The 24,662-nt window shown below is 54.7% G+C and overlaps 1 protein-coding gene and 1 long non-coding RNA gene across 13 annotated transcripts in view; one reads left to right on the forward strand and one right to left on the reverse strand.

The window, feature by feature from the left end:
• Nucleotides 1-24,662, reverse strand: part of LOC105496712 (protein kinase C zeta) — a 148,622-nt gene that overhangs the window by 39,521 nt on the left and 84,439 nt on the right. For 10 of the 12 annotated variants that reach the window (XM_011767278.3, XM_011767283.2, XM_011767282.2 and 7 more), the window contains 5 exons: nt 21,947-22,032; nt 14,275-14,406; nt 12,498-12,579; nt 5,348-5,400; nt 3,613-3,801 (listed from right to left, as the gene is read on the reverse strand). In XM_011767278.3, the coding sequence (XP_011765580.1) occupies nt 3,613-3,801; nt 5,348-5,400; nt 12,498-12,579; nt 14,275-14,406; nt 21,947-22,032 (542 nt within the window). Of the gene's footprint in view, nt 1-3,612; nt 3,802-5,347; nt 5,401-12,497; nt 12,580-13,077; nt 13,197-14,274; nt 14,407-21,946; nt 22,033-23,310; nt 23,330-24,662 lie in introns of those variants that run through there. The other 2 variants (XM_011767285.2, XM_071067852.1) reach the window with 2 other exon arrangements.
• Nucleotides 15,376-22,645, forward strand: LOC105496711 (uncharacterized). Its single transcript, XR_003021530.2, has 3 exons — nt 15,376-15,515; nt 20,013-20,199; nt 22,440-22,645. It is a non-coding gene; the product is annotated as an uncharacterized lncRNA (long non-coding RNA).

The raw sequence follows: 24,662 nt of genomic DNA on the forward strand, positions 1-24,662 counted from the left end.
ATTTAGCCTCTGAGACTGTATCATTCCTCCTCAGCGCCCTCCTTCTCGAGGCTCGGTCCTCGGCCACCCTCCCTTCTCTCCGGAGGCAGATCCAATGGAGGGGCTTCGAGTCCCATCTTTCCACGCCGAGAGCTCCTGGCCCGGCCTCTCCCTGAGTTGCAGACCTGCCCCCTGATGGCTGCTCAACATGTGCACCCAGGCATCTCACGCCACCCCAGGCCACAAGCCAAGCTCCTCGCCAGCCCGCATCTCCTCCCACCTCCAGTGGCTGAAAACCCAGAGAGTCAGCGGTGACTCCTCCACCCCTCACCTGCCACCACCCGCGCCCCAGTGGCCCTCACCAGCAGCACCCACCCACTGGGGCCCCGCAGGGACGTCGGCGTTGGGATCACGACCCACTGGGGCCCCGCAGGGACGTCGGCGCTGGGATCACGACCCACTGGGGCCCCGCGGGGACGTCGGCGTTGGGATCATGACCCACATATTACTCAGCACCCAAACTGAGTGGAACCTCCCGGAGGCAGCACTGCTGAGTTCAAGGCACATCTGGCCCTGCGTGGGGCCGGTGCTGCAGAATTGGTGGGAAGGGGCTTGCCAGTGACTCCCGGGGGAACAAGAAGCAAGCCTAGCCCGAGTTCAGTCTCTTTGTGAGGAGAAAGAAATTTCTAGAAACCATCCAAGCATTCAACAACTCCTAGAATCAGGTTCTTCTCAAAAGACAACCTCAGAGTCCCCACCTCGGCATCCTGGCCCACATGGGATGATTTCAAGACAGACCAAAACTGCAGCAGCGACTCTTCCTAATGCCTTTTCTCAGTCCTGCAAACTCGCTCTCATACATGGCATTAACTGCCAGCTGGCCGGGGTGTGCTGCAAAGAGGGTTGGAATCCTCTTCTGCGGCCGCTGGCCAGCAGTGGGGCCGTCAGCAGGGCACCACACCTCTCAGGGCCTCTGTTCCTCGGCACAGGGCATGGATGCTGCCACTCAATTGTGAGTTCTGCACCCAGGGACGAGGGGCCGGTTGGACAGCCTGTGTACTGCACAGACACACCCTGCTGGGAGGCAGTAGAGGCTCAGTCCCAGCCCCAGTTCTGCCTCCTAGCCCCGAGCCTGGCTGGTGGGGAGGGAGCCCCTCTGTGGCCCATCGGGGCTCCATGAGCACCCAGTTGTCTTCTGTGCCAGCAGCACTTGGTGACAACGGCATTACTGCCACCTACACATCGGCCTTTTTTCTGCTCCTGAGAGACACAACCTGCATTCAGGTATGAAAGCAGAAGGCCAAAAATACCAGAAGCCGACAAGTGCACGAAAGATGCTGAACATCGCCAGTCATTAAAGAAATGTCAGTCAAAGCCACAGCTGCACACTCATTAGGACGGAGGTCATCCAAATAACGTGCATGGCTGAAAACCTGCAGAAACAGGCCCGTGCGCTGCTGGCGAGAAGGTGAAACGGTGGCTGCGAGGGAAACAGCCTGGTAGGTCCCCATCACCTGAACAGAGAACTACCACGTGACCCAGTAATGCCACTGCTAGGTTTGCACTCAAAAGAACTGGAAATAGACTCAAACAGATTCTTGCACACAAACCTTCACCATGGCACCACTCACAAGAGCCAAGGGTGGGAACACTGCAAATGCCCCTTGGCAGGTGCACGCGCAAACGTGGGGCCTCCACCGGACAACGGAACAACATTACCCAGCCAGGCAGAGAGAGGAAGGCCTGAGCAAGCAGCCACACAGATGGACCCCGGAGAAGCCAGACACTAAAAGCTCACACACAACTCCATTCTGTCAAATGTGCAGAAGAGGGAAGTCCGCAGAGGCAGAAGGCACATTGGAGGCCACTGGGGCCAATGTAGAGGGGAAGCAGGGGGTGAGTATGGGGTCTCCTTTTGGGGTGAGGAAAATGTTCTGGAATCAGAGAGGTGATAGCTGCCCAACTCTGTACCTCAATGTGCTAAAAGCTGCCTAACTGTACACTTTATTTGTATATTTTATTCCTTTTTTAAGACAGAGTCTCATTCGGTCACCCATGCTGGAGTGCAGTAGTGTGATCTCGGCTCACTGCAATCTCCGCCTCCCAGGTTCAAGTGATTCTCCCGTCTCAGCCTCTGAGTAGCTGGGATTAGAGGTGTGTGCCACCACACCTGGCTAATTTTTGTATTTTTAGTATAGTTGGGTTTTCACCATATATTGGTCAGGCTGGTCTTGAACTCCTGACCTCAGGTAATCCACCCGTCTTGGCCTCCCAAAGTGCTGGGATTATAGGTGTGAGCCACCATGCCTGGCCCTAACTGTACATTTTAAAATGTCAAATTCTATGCCATGTGTATTTTACTATAATTAAAACAAAAAAGTGTATGAAGTCAGAATCAAGATTTCAACAAATAGGCCAAGAGCAGTGACTCATGCCTGTAATCCCAGCACTCCAGCAGGCTGAGTGGGGCAGAGTGCATGAGTGCAGGAATTCGAAACCAGCCTGGGCAACATAGTGGAACCCCGTCTCTACAAAAAACACAAAAAATAGCCGGGCATGGTGGTGCACGCCTGTAGCCCTGGCTCCTCTGGAGGCTGAAGTGGGAAGATCACCTCAGCCCAGCAAGAGGTGGAGGCTGCAGGAGGAGGTGGAGGCTGCAGGAGGTGAGCTGTGATCATGCTCTGCACTCCAGCCTGGGTGACAGAGTGAGACACTGCCTCTACAGAAAATACAAAATTATACAGCTGGGGGTGGTGGCTCATGCCTGTAGTCCCAACACTCTGGAGGCTGAAGTGGGAGGATCACCTGAGCTGGGGAGTTTGAGGCTACATGGGCTGTGATCAAGTCACTCCAGCCTGGGTGACAGAGTAAGACCCTGTTTAAGAACCTATTTCCAAAAAAAAAAAGATTTCAACAAATAAACCATTGATCCTATAATCAATAAACTTCTCCCCCAGAAACAGCTGGTGTGGGAAGATCTGCTACACAGAGCCGCGGCAGTTCAGCACGTCCCTCAAAGCTGGGGCCTTGTGCAGGACGGAGTGAGGCAGCGCCTCTGGGCAGCTTCCTGTCCTACCCCATCACCCGCCCGGTTCAGCTCAACCCCAGGGATTTCCTAACAAGGGTGACGACATCCTCAAGCTCAACCGCAGTCTGCTGGAAGGCGACGTATCAGTGGTTGGCCACACACGCGAAGGTCGCGGAGACGATACCCATCTTCACCTTTTCAAAGCTTAGACACGAGTGCTCTCTGCGGTGGTCCGCTCACTGCCTGCGGTGTGCAGTGCACGGACAGCCGTGCGGGCCGGCAGCCTGAGAGCAGGAGCTGCACTGTGCATCCTGGCCGCGGAGTTGGCTGCGCCGTTTGGGTTTGTGGAGCACGCGTTGTGACATTCACACAACGGTGCCATCACCTGACCAGGCACTTTCCAGAACACGTCCCGGTTGTTACGCGACGCATCACTATTGATTTTGCGCAAACTCCATCAATACGAGGCCAGGACTCTCATGCCTGGATTAATTTTGCTAAAGCCTGGAGCATTCATTATGGCCTTCTAATGCCCTCTTCCCCAGGTGGCGGCCCCAGGGCGGTGCGTTCCCGGGACCCCGAGCGCCGTGAGAAGTGGCACCTACCTCGTCGTCGTGCACAAGCTCTTTCTTCACCACTTTCATGGCGTAAATTTGGTCATTCTTCTTCAACCGCACCAGGAGAACCTTGGCGTAGCTCCCGCGCCCTATGACTCTGATTAGGTCGAAGTCCTGCAGCCCGAGCCCCTGAGAGATTTTGATTCCATCCATCCCATCGATAACTGGCTTAAGGTCCTAGGAAGGGAGAACAAGACCCCAGAAAGTGAGGGGAGAGGGGTCCCGGGAGATTCAGAGGACCACGCATCACTCATGCGGTCCCAACAGAGATCTGCTCCTCAGAGCCTAGAGCCTCACGATCCCAGTCTCAGCTCTGCGTCCCACAGATCCCACCCCCACACTCCCATCTAAACCGGGGCACAAAAGGTGAGAACTTCAGGCTGTGCTTCTGAGGAAGGTGCTAGAAAGTCGGAAGCTGCTCGTTTCCACAGACCATGGCTCTGGTCACAGCTGCCAGTGGGAGGGACCCCCAGGCCTTCAGCCCTACCAGTCGGGCTGAAGAGGTGGCCACTGGGACATGCGGCCCAGGGCCTGGGCCCATCCTTCCCCATCAGGGCCCTCCCTCGGGGAAGGAAGGTAAAGCAAACGTAGCTAATGCCTGCCAAGAGCTCCCAAACCGGCAAGCACACATTATTAGAAATAATTATTAGAAATATACAGGAGAAAGGCGCTCCGAGGAAAAAGAGAAGCCTCGGCCTCCTGCAAGCTACACCAGGCAAGGATGTCGGGGTGGAGGAGGTAGTTCGCTAGGAGGTGCTGTTCTGTGCAGCAGAATGGATTCTGCTTTTTTTGAGACAGGGTCTTCCTCTGCCACCCAGGCTGGAGTGCAGTGGCGCAATCTCGGCTCACTGCAGCCTCCACCTCCCAAGCTCAGGCGATCCTCCCACCTCAGCCTCCCAAGCAGCTGGGACCACAGGCCCATGCCACCATGCCCAGCTAATTATTTTGTATTTATTTTTGCAGGAATAGGGTTTCACTACGCTGCCCAGGCTGTTCTCAAGCTTCTGGACTCAAGTGATCTGCCTGGCCCAGCCTCCCAAAATGCTGGGATTGGAAGTGTGAGCCACCGTGCCCGGCTTTGGATTCTGCTTTCTAAGTGACCCGGCCTCCCTCCAGACACAGGACGGCCAGGAAGGAGCACGAGTTGTGAGGGTGGTATGTGCCGCTGCTCTGGAAAGGTGTGGGCTTTGCCAGCGCAGCCCTTTCTTGGGTTTTACGAGCAGAGGCTGAGAACACAGCAAGCTCTTCTGTTCCCTTCTCAGGGTTTGTGGTGCAGAGCTGGCCACAGACGCGAGGCTCAGTTGAGCCTCTTCGCTTGAGTTGGGGAAGGACGTGAAAAGGCATTAGAGGGGTTTGCCAGGACGGCCAAACGAGGCAACGAAAGGAAGGCCGTGGTGCAGACACAACTTGATAAAAATTACAGCTCAAAAGCCAGCCCCTGGGCCACTGTACTGCCTGGGTGGAGAGGATGTGGGGCGTGGCTTCCCCCCAGGGTGCGGTCCCCAGACCACCCGCGGGGACAGCTGCCTCCAGGGAATCACCAAGGATGTGCCTGAAATAAGACCCAAGAACAAGGGCTTCTTTCTAGACACCCACACCCGTGAAGATTAGCAACATCCCGGACCGTATATTTCACATCCAGATTTCCGTGACTGCCCCAGAGGCAGGCTCACAGACTTCCAAGAGGACGCTGGAAAGGTAGCGAGCTGCTCCGCAGACTCACCTCAGAGTCGTCTTTAATGCTGTCATGTTTCCGGGATGAGGAAATGTAAGCAACTGGCGAGAGAGGGAGGAAGAGGCGTTACGGTGTCGTCAGGAACGCGCTGGGAACACAGCGACCCCGTGGGCCCTGCTCCTCCACCAGGCGACGGTGAAGGGTGACTCTACACAGCAGCCATGTCTGATTCTAGTTTAGAGTCTTTTGAAAATGCAGCTTCCTGGGCCCCACTCAGACCTGCCGACTCTGACCATGGGACCTGGGGATGTACATTTGTGACACACGCCCCCAGGGGTCCATCTGCAAATAATTAGTCATCAGATTTTGGTGTCTAGTGAATGGGTGGGTGGGGCAGGAGGGGATGTCTAGTGAAGGGATGGAGGATGACTAGATGGGGGATGAATGGAGGCCTGGATGGAAGACGGACAGATGGAGAGGTCAGTGGACAACAGATGGAGGGATAAATGGAGAGGTCAGTGGACAAGAGATGGATAGATGGAGAGGTCAGTGGACAATAGATGGATGAATAGATGGAGAGGTCAGTGGAAAATAGATGGATAGATGGAGAGGTCAGTGGACAATAGATGGATGAATAGATGGAGAGGTCAGTGGACAATAGATGGAGAGGTCAGCGGAAAATGGATAGATGGAGAGGTCAGTGGACAATAGATGGATAGATGGAGTGGTCAGTGGACAATAGATGGACTGATGGAGAGATCGGTGGACAACAGATAGATGGATGCAGAGGTCAGTGGACAATAGATGGAAAGATGGAGACGTCAGTGGACAATAGATGCATGGGTAGATGGAGAGATCAGTGGACAATAGATGGAGAGGTCAGTGGACAATAGATGGATGGATAGACGGAGAGATCAGTGGACAACAGATAGATGATGGATGGAGAGATGGAGAGGTCAGTGGACAATAGATGGATGGATAGATGGAGAGGTCAGTGGACAATAGATGGAAAGACAGAGACGTCAGTGGACAATAGATGGATGGGTAAATGGAGAGGTCAGTGGAAATAGATAGATGGAAAGATGGAGATGTCAGTGGACAATAGATGGATGGGTAGATGGAGAGGTCAGTGGACAATAGATGGATGGATAGATGGAGAGGTCAGTGGACAACAGATGGATGGAGAGGTCAGTGGACAATAGATGGAAAGATGGAGACGTCAGTGGACAATGGATGGGTAGATGGAGAGGTCAGTGGACAATAGATGGATGGATAGATGGAGAGGTCAGTGGATAATGGATGGATGGAGAGATCAGTGGACAACAGATGGAAAGATGGAGACATCAGTGGACAATAGATGGATGGATAGATGGACAGGTCAGTGGACAATAGATGGATAGATGGGGAGATCAGTGGACAATAGATAGATGGACAGATGGAGAGGTCAGTGGACAACAGATGGATGGATAGATGGAGAGGTCAGTGGACAATAGATGGATCGATAGACACAGAGATCAGTGGACAACAGACAGATGGAAAGATGGAGACGTCAGTAGACAATAGATGGGTAGATGGAGAGGTCAGTGGACAATAGATGGATGGATAGATGGAGAGGTCAGTGGACAAGAGAGAGATGGATGGAGAGGTCAGTGGACAATAGATGGAAAGATGGAGACGTCAGTGGACAACAGATGGACGGATAGATGGAGAGGTCAGTGGACGATAGATGGATAGATGGAGAGGTCAGTGGACAATAGATGGATGGGTAGATGGAGAGGTCAGTGGACAACAGATGGATCGATAGATGGAGAGATCAGTGGAAAATAGATGGATGCAGAGGTCAGTGGACAACAGATAGATGGAAAGATGGAGACGTCAGTGGACAACAGATGGATGGGTAGATGGAGAGGTCAGTGGACAACAGATGGATGGATAGATGGAGAGGTCAATGGACAATAGACAGATGGATGGAGAGGTCAGTTGACAACAGATGGAAAGATGGAGGCGTCAGTGGACAACAGATGGATGGACAGATGGACAGGTCAGTGGATGATGGATAGATGGAGAGATCAGTGGACAATAGATAGATGGACAGATGGAGAGGTCAGTGGACAACAGTTGGATGGATAGATGGAGAGGTCAGTGGACAAGAGATGGATAGATGGAGAGGTCAGTGGACAATAGATGGATGGGTAGATGGAGAGGTCAGTGGACAGCAGATGGATTGATAGATGGAGAGATCAGTGGACAATAGATAGATGGATGCAGAGGTCAGTGGACAATAGATAGATGGAAAGATGGAGACATCAGTGGACAATAGATGGATGGGTAGATGGAGAGGTCAGTGGACAACAGATGGATGGATAGATGGAGAGGTCAATGGTCAACAGACAGATGGATGGAGAGGTCAGTCAACAACAGATGGAAAGATGGAGGCGTCAGTGGACAACGGATGGACAGATGGACAGGTCAGTGGACGATAGATGGATAGATGGAGAGATCAGTGGACAATAGATGGACAGATGGAGAGGTCAGTGGACAACAGTTGGATGGATAGATGGAGAGGTCAGTGGACAATAGATGGATCGATAGACACAGAGGTCAGTGGACAATAGAAAGATGGAGACGTCAGTGGACAATGGATGGGTAGACAGACAGGTCAGTGGACAATAGATGGATGGATAGATGGAGAGGTCAGTGGACAACAGATGGATGGAGAGGTCAGTGGACAACAGATGGAAAGATGGAGACATCAGTGGACAACAGATGGACCGATACAGAGGTCAGTGGACGATAGATGGATAGATGGAGAGGTCAGTGGACAATAGTTGGATGGATAGATGGAGAGGCCAGTGGACAATAGATGGATGGATAGATGGAGAGGTCAGTGGACAATAGACAGATAGATAGATGGAGAGGTTAGTGGACAATAGATAGATGGCCAGATGGAGAGGTCAGTGAACAGCAGATAGATGGATAGATGGAGAGGTCAGTGGACAATGGATGGATAGATAGAGAGGTCAGTGGACAATAGTTGGATGGATAGATGGAGAGGTCAGTGGACAATAGATGGAAAGATGGAGACGTAAGTGGACAACAGATGGACAGATAGATGGAGAGGTCAGTGGATGACAGATGGATAGATGGAGACATCAGTGGACAACAGATGGATGAAGAGGTCAGTAGACAATAGACAGATGGACAGATGGAGAGGTCAGTGTACAATGGATGGATAGATGGAGAGGTCAGTGGACAACAGTTGGATGGATAGACGGAGAGATCAGTGGACAATAGATGGATGGATAGATGAAGAAGTCAGTGGATAACAGACAGATGGATAGATGTAGAGGTTAGTGGACAATAGATAGATGGATGAATGGAGAAGTCAGTGGACAATAGACAGAAAGATGGAGACGTCAGTGGACAATGGATGGGTAGATGGAGAGGTCGGTGGACAACAGATAGATGGATGAAGAGGTCAGTGGACAATAGATGGAAAGATGGAGACATCAGTGGACAATAGATGGATGGATAGAGAGAGAAGTCAGTGGAAAATAGACAGATGGATAGATGGAGAGGTCAGTGGACAATAGTTGGATGGATAGATGGAGAGGTCAGTGGACAACAGATAGATGGATACATGGAGAGGTCAGTGGACAATAGATAGATGGACAGATGGAGAGGTTAGTGGACAATAGTTGGATGGATAGATGGAGAGGTCAGTGGACAATAGATGGATGGATAGATGGAGAGGTCAGTGGACAACAGACAGATGGATAGATGGAGAGGTTAGTGGACAATAGATAGATGGATATATGGAGAGGTCAGTGGACAATAGATGAGTGGACAGATGGAGAGGTCAGTGGACATTAGATAGATGGATATATGGAGAGGTCAGTGGACAACAGATGGATCGATAGATGGAGAAGTCAGTGGACAATAGATAGATGGATGCAGAGGTCAGTGGACAATAGATAAATGGACAGATGGAGACGTTAGTGGACAACAGTTGGACGGATAGATGGAGAGGTCAGTGGACAACAGATGGATGGATAGATGGACAGGTCAGTGGACAATAGATAGATGGATAGATGTAGAGGTTAGTGGACAATAGATGGATGAATGGAGAGGTCAGTGGACAACAGATAGAAAGATGGAGACATCAGTGGACAATGGATGGGTAGATGGAGAGGTCAGTGGACAACAGATGGATGGAGAGGTCAGTGGACAATAGATGGAAAGATGGAGACGTCAGTGGACAATAGATGGATAGATGGAGAGGTCAGTGGATGATAGATGGATAGATGGAGAGGTCAGTGGACAATAGTTGGATGGACAGCTGGAGAGGTCAGTGGACAAGAGATGGATAGATGGAGAGGTCAGTGGACAAGAGATGGATAGATGGAGAGGTCAGTGGACAATAGACGGATATATGGAGAGGTCAGTGGACAACAGATACATGGATAGATGGAGAGGTCAGTGGACAACAGATGGACGAATGGAAGATAGCTGGAGGATGGGTGAGTGGAGGATGGCTGGCTGGCTGGATGATGAGATGGATGGATATAAGATGGATAGGTAGATGGGTGGAAGATAGATAGCTGGAGGATGGGTGGGTGGAGGATGGCTGTCTGGTTGACTAGATGGATGGATGGAGCGTGGATAGATGGATAGGTGGTGGATGGATGGAGAATGGGTGGGTGGAGGATGGCTGGTTGGCTGAGGGCCGGTTGATTGGCTAGGTGGGTGAATGGATGATGTACGGATGTACATCTGTATAGAGGATGGGCGGGTGGGGGACGGCTGGTTGGCTGGATGACTAGATGGATGGATGATGGATGGAGGATGGAGAATGGATGGATGGATGGATGGATGGAGGATGGGTAGTGGAGGATGGCTGGTTGGCTAGATGACTAGATGGATGGATGGGTGGGTGGAGGATGGCTGGCTGGCTGAGGACCGGTTTGTTGGCCAGGTGGGTGAATGGATGATGTATGGATGTATATCTGTATAGAGAATGGGCGGGTGGAGGATGGCTGGTTGGCTGGATGACTAGATGGATGGATGGAAGATGGATAGATGGATGGAGAATGGATGGATGGATGGATGGATGGATGGATGGATGGATGGATGGAGGATGGGCGGGTGGAGGATGGCTGGCTGGCTAGCTGAGGACCAGCTGGTTGGCTAGGTGGGTGAATGGATGACGTACAGATGAATATCTGTATAGAGGATGGGTGGGTGAGGATGGCGGATTGGCTGACGGCCGGTTGGTTGGCTAGGTGGGTGAATGGATGACGTACAGATGAATATCTATATAGAGGATGGGTGGGTGAGGATGGCGGGTCGGCTGACAGCCGGTTGGTTGGCTAGGTGGGTGAATAGATGACGTACAGATGAATATCTGTATAGAGGATGGGTGGGTGAGGATGGCGGGTTGGCTGACGGCCGGTTTGTTGGCCAGGTGGGTGAATGGATGATGTATGGATGTATATCTGTATAGAGGATGGGCGGGTGGAGGATGGCTGGTTGGCTGGATGACTAGATGGATGGATGGAAGATGGATGGAGGATGGACGGATGGATGGATGGATGGAGGATGGGCGAGTGGAGGATAGCTGGTTGGCTGGATGACTAGATGGATGGATGGAAGATGGATGGAGGATGGACGGATGGATGGATGGAGGATGGGCGGGTGGAGGATGGCTGGCTGGCTGACCAGCTGGTTGGCTAGGTGGGTGAATGGATGATGTATGGATGTATTTCTGTATAGAGGATGGGTGGGTGGGGGATGGCTGGTTGGTTAGCTGACTAGATGGATGGATGGAGGACGGAGGATGGATGGATGGATGGATGGATGGATGGATGGATGGATGGACGGACGGACGGACGGATGGATGGATGGATGGAGGATGGGTAGGTGGAAGATGGCTTGATGGCTGGCTGGCTGAGGACCAGTTGATTGGCTAGGTGGGTGAACGGATGATGTACGGATGTATATCTGTATAGAGGATGGGCGGGTGGGAGATGGCTGGTTGGCTGGATGACTAGATGGATGGATGGATGGATGGTTGGATGGATGGATGGATGGATGGATGGAGGATGGGTGGGTGGGTGGAGGATGGCTGGCTGGCTGAGGACCGGTTGGTTGGCTAGGTGGGTGAACGGATGATGTACAGATGTATATCTGTATAGAGGATGGGCGGGTAGGAGATGGCTGGTTGGCTGGATGACTAGATGGATGGATGGATGGATGGATGGATGGATGGATGGATGGATGGAGGATGGGTGGGTGGAGGATGGCTGGCTGGCTGAGGACCGGTTGGTTGGCTAGGTGGGTGAACGGATGATGTACGGATGTATATCTGTATAGAGGATGGGTGGGTGGTGGGGCAGGTGGGCAGGCAGTTGTTTGTGAGGCATCTTTTTTGCGTGAGGCACTGTGAGAACTAAGTGCTTTATGTTCTGTGGTCTCGCATCCTCCTCCCTGGGCTCCCAGTGAGACACAACTCACATGCTGCATCAAGTGAAAGTGAGGCTCTCGCATCCTCGTGCAGAGGTGCAGGTGGAGGCTCAGAGCTGGGCTGTAAGTCCAGCTGGTGTTTGAGCTCTCTCTCTGAATGCTTCTTAGCAATAAAACAAGTCCTTCCCCATAAACAAAACCTCACAAAAATCTAAGGACCATGCCACTGCCATGCTGTGTGTGCAGCAGCCACCTCGCCAGCCTTTCCCCAGAGGGGGTTCAGCTCTGTGCAACAGCCAGATTGTGGGAGGTGCCCGGCCATGGTGGCTGCTGCACTAAGTGCCTTTGAGAATTCCCGGAGCTGGTTAGAGGAAGAGGCTCTGCACCCCTGGGCTGCCTGGCCGTGGTGGCCGCTGCGCTAAGTGCCTTCGAGAATTCCCGGAGCTGGTTTAGAGGAAGAGGCTCTGCACCCCTGGGCTGCCACAACAGCGCTTCACGGAGGCATCCCTGCCCAGCAGCCTCCAGGGAGGGCCAGCTCACTCTGCCCATCTCTGCCAGGGATTGAGAAGAGGCCCTGGAGAGCCTCATCCCCAGCCCTGGGGAAGGGTGGCCAGGCTTGAAGACAATGACCCCTGCAGAGCAGATGGGACTGAGAAAGGACTCGTGGCCAGAAGGCAGAGGTGAGCAGGGTGAGGTGATGCCCAGGCTCCACCCAGCCGAAGAAAGCAGTGCCTACTTCCATCTGTCTCCTCGGAAGGAAGGTCGGCGTCCTCGTTCTTGTCATCTACTGGAGGCTCTTGGGAAGGCATGACAGAATCCTGCCGGAGAGACGGAGAGATGGCAGCATGACCAAGTGCTGGAGCAGGTGTTACAAGGTAGCTTCTGTAAACACTTCGTGACTTTTTTTTAATTAAAAACATTTTTTTTTTATAGACAGGGTCACACTCTGTCATCATCCAGGCTGGAGGGCAGTGGCATGATCACGGTTCACTGCAGCTTCAACCTCCTGAGCTCAAGCAAAATCCTCCCACCTCAGCTTCCAGAGCAGCTAGCACGACAGGTGCGCACCACCACACCTGGCTAGTTTTTGAATTTTTTGTAGAGATGGGGTCTCACCATATTGCCCAGGCTGGTCTTGAACTCCTGGCCTCAAGTGATCCTCCCACAGTGTTGGGATTACAGGCGTGAGCCTCTGCACCTGGCCACTTCAAGACTATCTATGATTCACATATTTACACATTACAATGGTTATATTGTTATACAGTATATAAAAATCTAATTATGCTATTGTACCAAATAAAGAACATAAACACTACCTATGATTCTGCAGACAAAGGTGGCCACTCAGTACTGTAGGCCAAGTGCTGTCTACAATGGGATCTTTTGCACAATGCTTGGTCATCTCTCCTGTCCCAAAGCTGCATCCTGGCAGTAACCAAACATCAGGGGGCCATTCTAAGGGCCTCTGGGTTCCGCCTGCAGGTGCATCATAATGGAGTCACCCGTACTGGCGGTCAGTTGGGTGGCAGGCTCTGGCCTCCCTCTGCCTCTAGCTGACCACATTTCTGGGGCCGGTCTCATTTGCTTATGCTAAAGTGGACCCATGGGGTCAAAGGGCATTACAGGCTTTTTGGCAGATGCAGCTGAAGGACCTCTGGAAGGACTATGCCAATGCATGCACCAGCCTGCGTGGCCCCCCATGCCTGTGCCTGGTGATCCTGGGGTGACACCCTGATCCAGACTCTGTCTTTATCCTGTAATAGAGGAGAGGGCACGTCGCCCCTACAGGCACCTTTCCTCCCATGCCACGGCAAGATGCAGATGAGCCACCCTCCCCAGACACACCCACCGCACACTGCAGTGGGGCCCAGCGAGCTGAATGTTCAGTCCAGGCCTCGCCCCTGTGGTTCAGTGAGATGCAGGGGGCCATGCGGAAATGCCAGAGGCAGCCTTCAATAAGGAAAAGTCAACAAGGCCCCACAAGGCCTTGTTGTGGGAGGTACCCACAACACCTCCCAAGTGTGGGAGGATGCTTCAAGTCCAAGCACTCGGGGACGGCAGAGGGAAGGTGCCGCCCTCATCACAGGCTGGGCATGGCTTCCCAGGGAGGATTCCCGAGAAAGGCTCCAGATGTCCGGAGCCTCAGCATGCCCAATGCTACTGAGGTCAGACCTGGCTTTCACCTCCACAGTCCCGAAGAGCTGGTTCAGGACTGGATTATGAATGAACCTTACCCCCGCCCCACTGAGCAGAGCATGCGAGATCCTACCTGAGACTGTCACCTGAGCCTCATGCCACAATGAGCAGAGCGTGCCAGGGGCTCGTGAGGGCTCAGGAAGACGGGTCCTACCCGAGACTGCCGCCTGAGTCTCACGCTGCAGCCCAGAGGTAGGACAGCACCACGGCCCCTCTTGAAGAACCCAGGGTCACCAAGGTCTGCTTGGACAATGGGTTGGTAGCCACGCCCCGGCCCCGCCCATGCTCCCTAGGGCCCACCCAGCCCTGCAACTCACCATATGCTTCCTGCAGGTCAGCGGGACGAGGCCGTGGCAGCGCTTATGGACCAGCAGTTTGCAGTTGATGCACCTGTAGCCTTGCCTCGCGAGGCCCCATATCCTCTCGCTGCACTGACCGCAGTACGCTCTCTGTAGACGGGAACAGAGCGTCAGGCCCAGGCCACGTTGAGGGGCCAGCGGAGAGGGCAGGCAGAGCCTTCCACACCTGTACCTTCTCAAAAGAGGACACTGAGCCAGGCAACAGGTGGCCCCGGCACCTTGTCCCTTCCGGGCGCCAGGCTTGCCCAAGCTCGGCAGCTTCCTCTTGGGTCCACCCCAAGGTTGGGGGAACCAACAGCCCCAAGGAGAGGCCTGGAACCCTGTTCTGCATGAGAGAACACAGGGGAGGCCCCATCGGGCAGGGGTGACGAGGCGCTGCTTCAGGCAAGGCCCCCTGGTTTGCAGGGGCTGGGGGGCTGCAGCTCCTGCTGGGCTCTGCGTAGGGCAGCCTGGGGTCCTGTCTAGGGCTGAGCAGAGTGTAGGGCACCCCCTGCCTGATCTTCATTCAAACAGAACCTCCTCCCGACAGCCTCAGAGAAGGTGAACTCGGACCACAAACATCTCGAACTACTACACCACAGCCTGCAATTATCTTAGTATTCTTTGCTCAGTATTTTTCAAGATTTTAAATGATCCTTCTTTATTCTTCATGGTTCTGAACAATTCGAAAATGATGGTAATTATCAGTTTGTTTGGCAACGTTTTCACGAACGTTTAAATGTTACGAAAGGCATAACTATGAATGTTGCCGGGACCTGCTTGGACATTTTCTGCCTTGCCCAAGTGCCCGAAGGGTTCCTGGGAGCAAATCATCTACACTGTCACCACGTGCCCAGAGTCTCCCGTTTAGATTCTTTCCAGACATAACCCTTTCATATGCTTTTTCCTCTTTTACCATTTTTCACGAATTTCCTTCCTATTACAGAGTCTCACCTCACACCCAGTGAAGAGGAAATACAGTGTACTGTGAACGGCATGAACTGAATTCACGTGAGGAAACGGGACCCTCAGCACGTGTGGGCACCAGGTGCAGCTGAGCAAACGGGGCTCACACCCCCTACAGGACTCTCCTGCTCATCAGAAAGAGCCTGCTTGGGGCGCCAGGGCCCAGGGACTCTTCCCCCGCCCACAGCCCGCTTGTTTGGGTGGGGACAGATAACCAGCACCTAGGACAGTGCCCAGCACACAGCGGGCATCAGGTAAGAAAACACACGGGCATCATCGCTTTCAACTTCCGTAACAGGAAAAAGGAGCTGACTCCGCATCCTCTGCACAGGCTACCTACATCAGCCTGGCCGTGACAGAGCCAAACCAGGCCCGTGGGCTCTATCCGAAGGAGGGATGGGTGGGAGGGGGCATCCCACCGAGACCTCTGACTCGGGGCCAAGCTAGCTTAACGCCGGCACCGGGAGTTTTGCCCCATTGGATGTGTGGACCCTGGAGTTAAAGGAGGTGCTTTGGCTGCTGAATGTGTGGACCCTGGAGTCAAAGGAGGCAAGCTCTGCCTCCTAGGTTCAAGTGATTCTCCTGTCTCAGTCTCTTGAGTAGCTGGGATTGTAGGTGCCTGCCACCACGTCTGCCTAATTTTTTATTTTTAGTAGAGACAAAGTTTCACAAAGTTGGCCAGGCTGGTCTCGAACTCCTGACCTCAGGTGATCTGCCCACTCCAGCCTCCCAAAGTGCTGGGATTACAGGCATGAGCTACCGCACCAGGCCTCCCTGCTCATATTTTCTTTTCTTTTTCTTTTTTTTTGAGATGGAGTCTTGATCTCTTGCCCAGGCTGCAGTACAGTGGCATGATCCTGGCTCACTGAAACCTCCAGGTCCCTGGTTCAAGCTATTCCCCTGCCTCAGCCTCCCCAATAGCTGGGATTGCAGGCACCCACCACTATGCCCGGCTAAATTTTGTTGTATTTTTAGATGAGATGGGATTTCACTATGTTGACCAGGCTGGTCTCGAACTCCTGACCTCAGGCAATCCGCCTGCCTCGGCCTCCCAAAGTGCTGGGATTACATGTGTGAGCCATCACGCCCGGTCTCCTGCTCGTATTTTCAATGACCCATTTTCATGCTTTGAACCCTTACCTATTCTGATGGTTGGAGCCCGTTTGGGCTTTTACCAGCTTGGGCTCAGGATATCCTGCTTCCCACCGTGTTTTGTGGTTTTCGATTGCGAGCTCAAATGCCTGATTCATTTATCGGCGGGAATTCTTTGAGGCTGGCTTGAAGGGGAATTGCGTTGGCCTCTGCCAGTCACCTGGGGGCACTGCTTGGACCAAACCTGACAGGCACTGCTGCTCCTGGGTGGCATCTTCTGATATCCCTTCCCCACCCTCACTCTAGAGCCTCTTCTCCAGGGACCCAAGTGGTCACTCCTCTGTCCACTCATGATAAAGGCCAAAGTCTTGGGCTGTCCACCCAGCTGTCCCTGTGGCTCTCGTGCCCTGTGTGCCACCAGCAGAGGGCTCTCCAGCAGGCACCACTCAGAGACGTGGCCTGCCATGGTTTATACTCCACATGGTAGAGTGGGTTGTTCACAGCAAAGGGAGTGGCAAACTCCAGACACGATTCCCACTCTTGCTTGTAAAAATAATGCTGAGCTGATCTTCTCCATACACAAACCTCCGAATGACGGGTGATTTCTTTTGAAGAGAGGCAGGATGAGAACATCGCTGCACATTTCCTGCGTGATTTCCAGACAGTAGGGTCCGTGTCTGCCCCACATCCCCAGGGTTGGCAGACCCCATGACAGTAACCCTGGGCTTTAATTACTTTTTTGTTGTTTTGTTTTTGTTTTTTGTTGTTTTGAGGTGGAGTCCTGCTCTGTCGCCCAGGCTGGAGTGCAGTGGTGCAATCTCGGCTCACTGCAACCTCTGCCTCCCGGGTTCAAGCAATTCTCTGCACAAGAACCCACCCCAACGCCCAGATAATTTTTTTGTATTTTTAGTAGAGATGGGGTTTCACCAACTTGGCCAGGCTGGTCTTTTTTTTTTTTTTTGAGACGGAGTCTTGCTCTGTCACCCAGGCTGGAGTGCAGTAGCTGGATCTCAAATCACTGCAAGCTCCGCCTCCCGGGTTCCCGCCATTCTCCTGCCTCAGCCTCCCGAGTAGCTGGGACTACAGGCACCTGCCACCTCGCGTGGCTAGTTTTTTGTATTTTTTAGTAGAGACGGGGTTTCACCGTGTTAGCCAGAATGGTCTCGATCTCCTGACCTCGTGATCCGCCCATCTCGGCCTCCCAAAGTGCTGGGATTACAGGCTTGAGCCACTGCGCCTGGCCAAGGCTGGTCTTGAACTGCTGACCTCGTGATCCACCGGCCTCAGCCTCCCAGAGTGCTGGGATTACAGGCGTGAGCCACCACGCCCGGCTGACTTTAATGACTTTTAACACCTTCGATGTTGACAGAGAAAATGTCTTGTGTTCCCCTGATCACTTGTGGAGGTCATGCTGTCCTCATCTCTAAACAATTACAGTCTTACTTCCTCAACCACTCACACCCGTTCTGTTTCTCGGTCCCAGCATTTACCAAAAGCCTTTGTGTAGGAGCTCTCTAATCCTAAGTGTGAGTTGTCTGGATCTCTTCTGGGTTTTATGTGCTACAAACCCTTTTCCTATATGTTTTTTACATTTAATCTGGAAACTAAAAAAATCAATCTGTGTGGCTGAGTCTAAAGACCCTCTGGTCCTCACTGCCCAGTTTTTCTCCAGATATCTACACGACTTCCAGGTTTCTTTTTTTCATTTATTTGAGAAGCAGTCTCACTCTGTCGCCCAGTGGCAAAATCTCGGCTCACCGCAATCCCCGCCTCCTGGGTTCAAGCAATTCTCCTGCCTCAGACTCCCAAGTAGCTGGAATTACAGGCATGCGCCACCACGCCCAGCTAATTTTTGTATTTTTAGTAGAGATGGGGTTTCACCCTGTTGGCCAGATGGATCTCGAACTCCTGGCCTCAAGTAATCCACCCATCTCGGCCTCCCCAGGTGCTGGGATTACAGGCGTGAGCCACTGCGCCCTGTGATTTTTTTTTAACCTCAATCCACCTGCAATTTACTGTGACGGGAGCCAGTAGGCTGGATTCCTACCCACCTCACCCCCAGTTCCTGGGCTGATAATTAACCAATCGCCTCCTCGGGATTTACTGCAGGATCCGTTCCCTCCTCCTCTATAGGAAGTGCTCAGTCCTGCGGGGCCCAGGGCCAGCTCTGACCCAGCAGTTCTGACCCATTGAGTGGGCTTCCCTGTCCCCCCACCCCAAACTGTCCTTCACAGGGGAGGCAGCCCCTCCTCACCTTCTTCTTCAGAACCTTGCTGGCTCTCTCCCTTTGGTTTCCCCCACTGAATGCTTCCTTCTCAAAGTCCAAGGGCAGTCATTTCAAGTGCACATAAAGACTCAGGCAGGGAGCCCAGTCCTGAGCGACTGATGCCCACTCTTTCATCCTTGGTTCACTAACAAAGAGGACGGAAAAGTCTCTCTTCTGATGCCCACTCTTTCATCCTTGGTTCACCAACAAAGAGGACAGAAGTCTCTTCTCCTGGTGCTTGGTCCCCTTTAAGTCTTACTGATTCACACAAAACCAAGTGCTTCCCTCCTGAAATGCCCCTTTTAAGTGACAGTGGAGGTGATCTGAGTGGTCCTGCAATTAACATGAAGTGGGCGCTACACGGAGCGGCTCTGAGGTCTGGGCAGAGAATGTTACGAGCAGACGGCGAGATCAGAGCCTGGGCACAATTAGGTGGGAATTGGACAGGGTGAACTGCAGGCCAGCTGCCCTCCTTGAGCAATCGAGTTGCAGGCTTTTGGGCCACTCTTGCCTTGGCCTCTGTGTTTGTGAAACTGGCTCGTTCACATGCCCAGGAGGGCTGCACTTCCACGGCAGAGTGGAGTTGTAGTGGGTCACCCTGCCACCCGTTCCTCCAGTGTCTGCAGGAAGGAAAGGAAAAGCTTTTGCTCACTGGTGGTGGGGAGGGGAGGGTCGCTTATGGTCTGCACCTGCTATCGGCAAAATGGACTTTTCTCCTAAAAGCTGCACGGTGAGAGGCCAGCACCCTGTGCTGCCTGGAGCCCCGGCCCATGTCGCCGGGTGAGTGGGTTCACTCTGGGCTAATCCGTCATGCAGAATGAGAGAAGAGGCCATGTGGAGACGGAAGCAGAGGTGAGTGGTTCCTCTGTGAACCCAGGAACAAGGCTGCCCACAGCTACCAGCGGCTGCGGGAGAAGGAGGGCGCGACCCTGCGGCACTGTAATGGGTAATAGTAGGCGCCAACTTGACTGGATTGAAGGATGCCTGGAGAACTGGTGAAGTATTGCTTCTGGGTGTGTCTATGAGGGTGCTGCCAGGAGACTGGCATTTGAGTCAGTGGACTGGGAGGGCAACACCCACTCTCAATGTGGGTGGGCGGCATCCAACTGGCTGCCAGTGTGGCTGGGGCGAAGCAGGCAGAAGCGGGTGGGAGAAGCAGTTTTCCCGGGTCTTCTGGCTTTCATCTTTCTCCCATGCTGGATGCTTCCTGCCAGTTGTCCTGCCCTTGGACATCAGATTCCAGGTTCTTTGGCCTTTAGACTCTGGGAATTATTAGTGGTTTGCTGGGGGCTCTGGAGCCTCTGGCCACAGGCTGAAGTCTGCACTGTCCGCTTCCCTGCTTTTGAGGCTTTTGGACTCGGACTGAGCCACTACTGGCTTCTTTCTTGCCCAGCCTGCAGCCGGCCTATCGTAAGACTTCGCCTTGTGAGCCCGAGGCCAATTGGGAATCAACTCCCTTTCATGTACACGCATCCTATTGGTTCCATCCCTCTGGAGAACCCTGACTCATGAAGACACCTTCGTTTTGGACTTCCAGCCCCAGACTGCGGGAGAGTGAGCTTCTGTGGTTTAAGCCACAGGTTAGTGGTGCTCCGTTCTGCAGCCCCAGAAGGCTCACATCGTGTGTCCTCAGAGAAGGCGGCCAGGGTGGGCTGGGGTGTGGACAGGATCTCTGTGCTGCAACCCTCCCTGGCACCATACTCCACAGATGACCCCAGTGTGGCCACCTCCAGCCACACTTTCCTGAGTCCCAGCCCAGGCCAAACTGCCTATTCACTCACACCCACCTGCCCTAAGCACACAGCCCACAGCCGCCTAGGCTCCCCATGTCCTGGTGTCCCCAACCTCGTCCTCAGGGTCTCCCAGACACTGGCTGGACTCTCCCGTGCCTGCCACATCCTCGGTGCTCGTGGCATCTCTGCACTGACCTCCCAGGGAGTATGAACAAATGCCTCCTCCTCCAGGAAGTCCTCTGGGATCTCCAGGCAACGTCCAGGTCTTCCTAGCACTGGCCTACTGATCTCCTGGAGCCTAGTTCCCTCCACACCCCTCTCTTCAGTCACTCAGGAGCTTGTCCTGCATCCCCACCTGTGTCAGCCCCACGAGGAATGGGAGTCCAGACCCATTCTTGCCACATGACGGACTGAGCACACGCGGGGGCGGGAGGAGTGGCTGACATGCACAGAACTTCTTGATGGTCTAGAGAGCAGACCACAGGAGTAGAAGGAGGGGCAGGTGACCTGAGGTCGCTCCAGGAGATGGAGGAGCCGGACGTCCAGCAGAGGTTGACACGTGAGGCCACGTGGCAGGTGGGTGTGGAACGCAAAGGTAGCTCCAGGGCCACTGCTCCTGATGACGAGGCAGCCTCCACGCAGCTCTCTCACAGTGACACACGTCCATGAACCCCCTGCCACCGTGCAGTCATCGTACTGGCTTTACAGGGAGGGAACCGAGGTACAGAGAGGGTGGTACAGAGGCAGAGAGAGCAGAGGGGCTGGGACTGAACCAGCACGGAGTGGCCTTGGGTGTCCCATCATGCTGGAGATGGCTGCTGGAGGCCACCTGTCATGGGGACAGACTGCAAGAAGCACGGGGCTGGCCAGGCAATAGCATGTGACAGGCCGTCAGGGGCTCTGTGTGGAGGCCCGCAGAGGGGACAGGCCCTGTATGCTTCTACCCACCCCCAAGACACTCCCTGTGTGGGACAAACTCCAGGGCCACCAAGGCACCCCAGACACCTCCCCTTCCACTGTGAAATACAACAATTCCAAAGCATCTGAATCACCCATTTTGTAAGAATTAGAAAAGCACCACAAAGAGAAACAAGGGAAGTAAGCTAAGTGTCCTCTGGAAAGGGCACCCCCCACGGGTGGACGTTGGAAAGACAGAGACCCAAGTAGGGATGGGGCTGAAGGAGCTTCCGGGGTTCACGGAGACTCTTGCAGCCAATAGGAACACTGTGTGCAGCTAAAAACACACACCCTGGCACTACATGCGGAATGCGGCCGCTCCACTCTGGATGCAGGCAGGCTGGGGCCTCAGGCCAGCGAACCCTGAGCCTTGATAAAAGTCACGCAGCCAGGCAGACACAGACAGCATTCACTGGGCAGCCACCACACAGGGAAAGGCCCGGAGGGCACTTCCCGCCTCAGACAGCCCTAGTCAAAGCCTCATCCCCGCACCAGTGAAAGCATTTCTGTGACCCTGCCCTCGGGCGCCAAAAAGAGCCGAGCCTGGGCTCCGCAGGATGTGCCTTCCCTCCTCTCTCTTTGCTTTTAAAAGTAACAAAGGGCCCCTTGAGGGACTAGTCCCGAGGGGGCCACTCACCCTGTTAAAGCGCTTGGCTTGGAAGAGATGGCCGTTGGCACGGTACAGCTTCCTCCATCTTCTGGCTCCCCGGCGGTAGATGGATTCTGGAAAGGACAGGAGAAAGGCGTAAAGAAACAGAGTGGCAGCCACGAGTCCACGCAGGGTGCAGCTGCGACAGGCCACTCCCGTCCAGGTGGTGGTGGCTGCAGCGTCCTCCCAGGCAGGGAAGGTAGGGCTGGAATGACAGCCTCCCGGTGGCCGCTCTCTGCCCCTCCTCACATGATCCTCATGGTGTCACGGCCTTGGCGGCTGGAGACAGCGGCCCAGGTGAGGATGGAGCCAGGTGTCCTCGCAGGGCAGACAAGATCCACCACTGGACGGCCGCTGGCTGACAGTGGAGCGGTGAAGTCGCCCCAGGCCTGGCAGGCTGGGCTGTTTGCCCCCGCCTGTTTTCCTTTCCACCCTCTCCTCCCCAGGCAGCCCCGTGAAAAACAGGATTTTTTCCACACAGGGACAGTTCAAATGGGCCTCAATATTTACACATGACTGTCAGAGGAAGGAGAGCGGACGCCACACTGGAGCCTGAGCCAGGCTAAGATGCAGAGCGTCACTGACTTCACCTCAGGAACTCGCCAGACACAAGCGGCGCGAGGCCCAGGGCTCTCCAGTCGAGTTTCCTTTAACCTAATAAATCTCAGGGCAGGAGAGCCAAACCAACCGTGCCCCCGTTTCCATTCGAAGTTACCAAAAACATCATCTTTATAACATGCATTTGACAGTCCAGCCCATGTGGACTGTGCCTCTTATGAAAAGTGCCAGTACCAAGCCTGTAACCAGACAGCGGGTCTTGTCCTTCTTCAAAACCGTGTCTCGCTTTGCTTCTCCAAAACGCTTTGAAACGGATGTGTGTGTAAACAGAATCTTTGGAAACGTAACGTACAACGGGAAGCTTTGTGCTTTTATAAAATTCTATCATAAAAGCGACTTTCATGAACCAAATGAAAGTGCCACGAATATACCGAAGTGGAAATTGTAACGGAATGTTTTTAAAACAGGCAAATGACTAGCTGTGGCTGGAAACTGCTGAAATCAGGCCACACGGATGGTAAAACCTGCTCCTCTTCCTTTAAATATTCAGTGCGAGACCAAGAAGACAGCGGTCCTCCAGGAGCGCAGGTGAAACAGGCCTCACGGCGGCGGCGGGTGGTTCAGCCCCCCCAGCCCCCCAAGAAGGCCCAGCATCCCAGTAGCCTGGGGCACGGTACGGGGTTTGACAGAGGCCTGGTGACACCAAAGGCCCCTCCGGCCACAGACGCGACTGCCAGCAAGCACGAGGCCAGGCTGGGGCCGTGCAGCCTGTGCTCCCTCCGCATTCCACCCACCTGGGCGCCAGGCCTGGGCTCCACAAAAGGCGCAGACCCCCGGGGACGGCCACACTTTCGGCCCCTGCGCCCCTCAGCCCTGAGGAGGTCGGGTGAGCGCCCACGTGGCTCTGCCCACGACAACAGGGCGCATCCTGCCCTAACCAGCCCACAGCTGGTCCTGGCTCCAGGAGTCCGCAGGCCTGACTTTTCCCTTCGGGGGGCGCTCTGCCCGCCCAACAACCCTCTCTGAAGAGAAAAAGAGAAGCGTGTGAACCGGAGGAGACGGAGGCACCGTGGGACACAGACACAGCGGCGCGCTGCTTGTTAGGGTGGGCCGATGGCGAGTCGAGGGACGGACGCACAGCCAGGGGCGGAGCCGAGGGACGGACGCACAGCCAGGGGCGGAGCCGAGGGACGGACGCACAGCCGGAGGCGGAGCCGAGGGACGGACGCACAGCCGGGGGCGGAGCCGAGGGACGGACGCACAGCCGGGGGCGGAGCCGAGGGACAGACGCACAGCCGAGGGTGGAGCCGAAAAATGTGCGCACAGCCTGGGAGGGGGCAGAGTCTAGGGAAGGACGCACAGCGGGGGGCGGAGCCGAGAGGCGCACGCACAGATGGGGGCGGAGCCAAGGAATGGGCGCACAGCCGGGGGGCGGAGTCGAGAGATGGACGCACGGGGTTTGGGGGAACCGAAGGACGGATGCACAGCTGGGGGCGGTGCCAAGAGGCGGGCGCGCAGCTGGAGGGTGGAGCTGAGAGAAGGACGCACAGCTGGGGGTGGAGCTGAGGAACGGACGCGCAGCTGGAGGGCGGAGCTGAGAAGGACGCACAGCTGGGGGTGGAGCTGAGAGAAGGACGCACAGCTGGGGGGGTGGAGCTGAGAGCAGGACGCACAGCTGGGGGTGGAGCTGAGGGCCGGACGCACAGCTGGGGGGATGGAGCTGAGGATGCACAGCTGGGGGGGTGGAGCTGAGAGCAGGACGCACAGCTGGGGGTGGAGCTGAGGGCCGGACGCACAGCTGGGGGGATGGAGCTGAGAAGGACGCACAGCTGGGGGTGGAGCTGAGAGAAGGACGCACAGCTGGGGGGATGGAGCTGAGGAACGGACGCGCAGCTGGGGGTGGAGCTGAGGGCCGGACGCACAGCCAAGGGGGCGGAACCGAGGGACAGACGAGCAACTGATGGCAGAGACGAGGGACAGACGGACAACTGCGGGCTGAGCTAAAGGCTGGACGCACAGCTGTGGGGCGGAGCCGAGGGATGGACGCACGGCCGGGGGCGGAGTCGAGGGAATGGACGCACAGCCACGGACAGAGCCCAGGAAGGGATGCACAGCTGGGGGGCGGAGCCAAGGGGCGGGCGCGCAG

Source organism: Macaca nemestrina, chromosome 1 (assembly GCF_043159975.1).
Source record: "Macaca nemestrina isolate mMacNem1 chromosome 1, mMacNem.hap1, whole genome shotgun sequence".
Classification (NCBI taxonomy): Eukaryota; Metazoa; Chordata; class Mammalia; order Primates; family Cercopithecidae; genus Macaca; species Macaca nemestrina.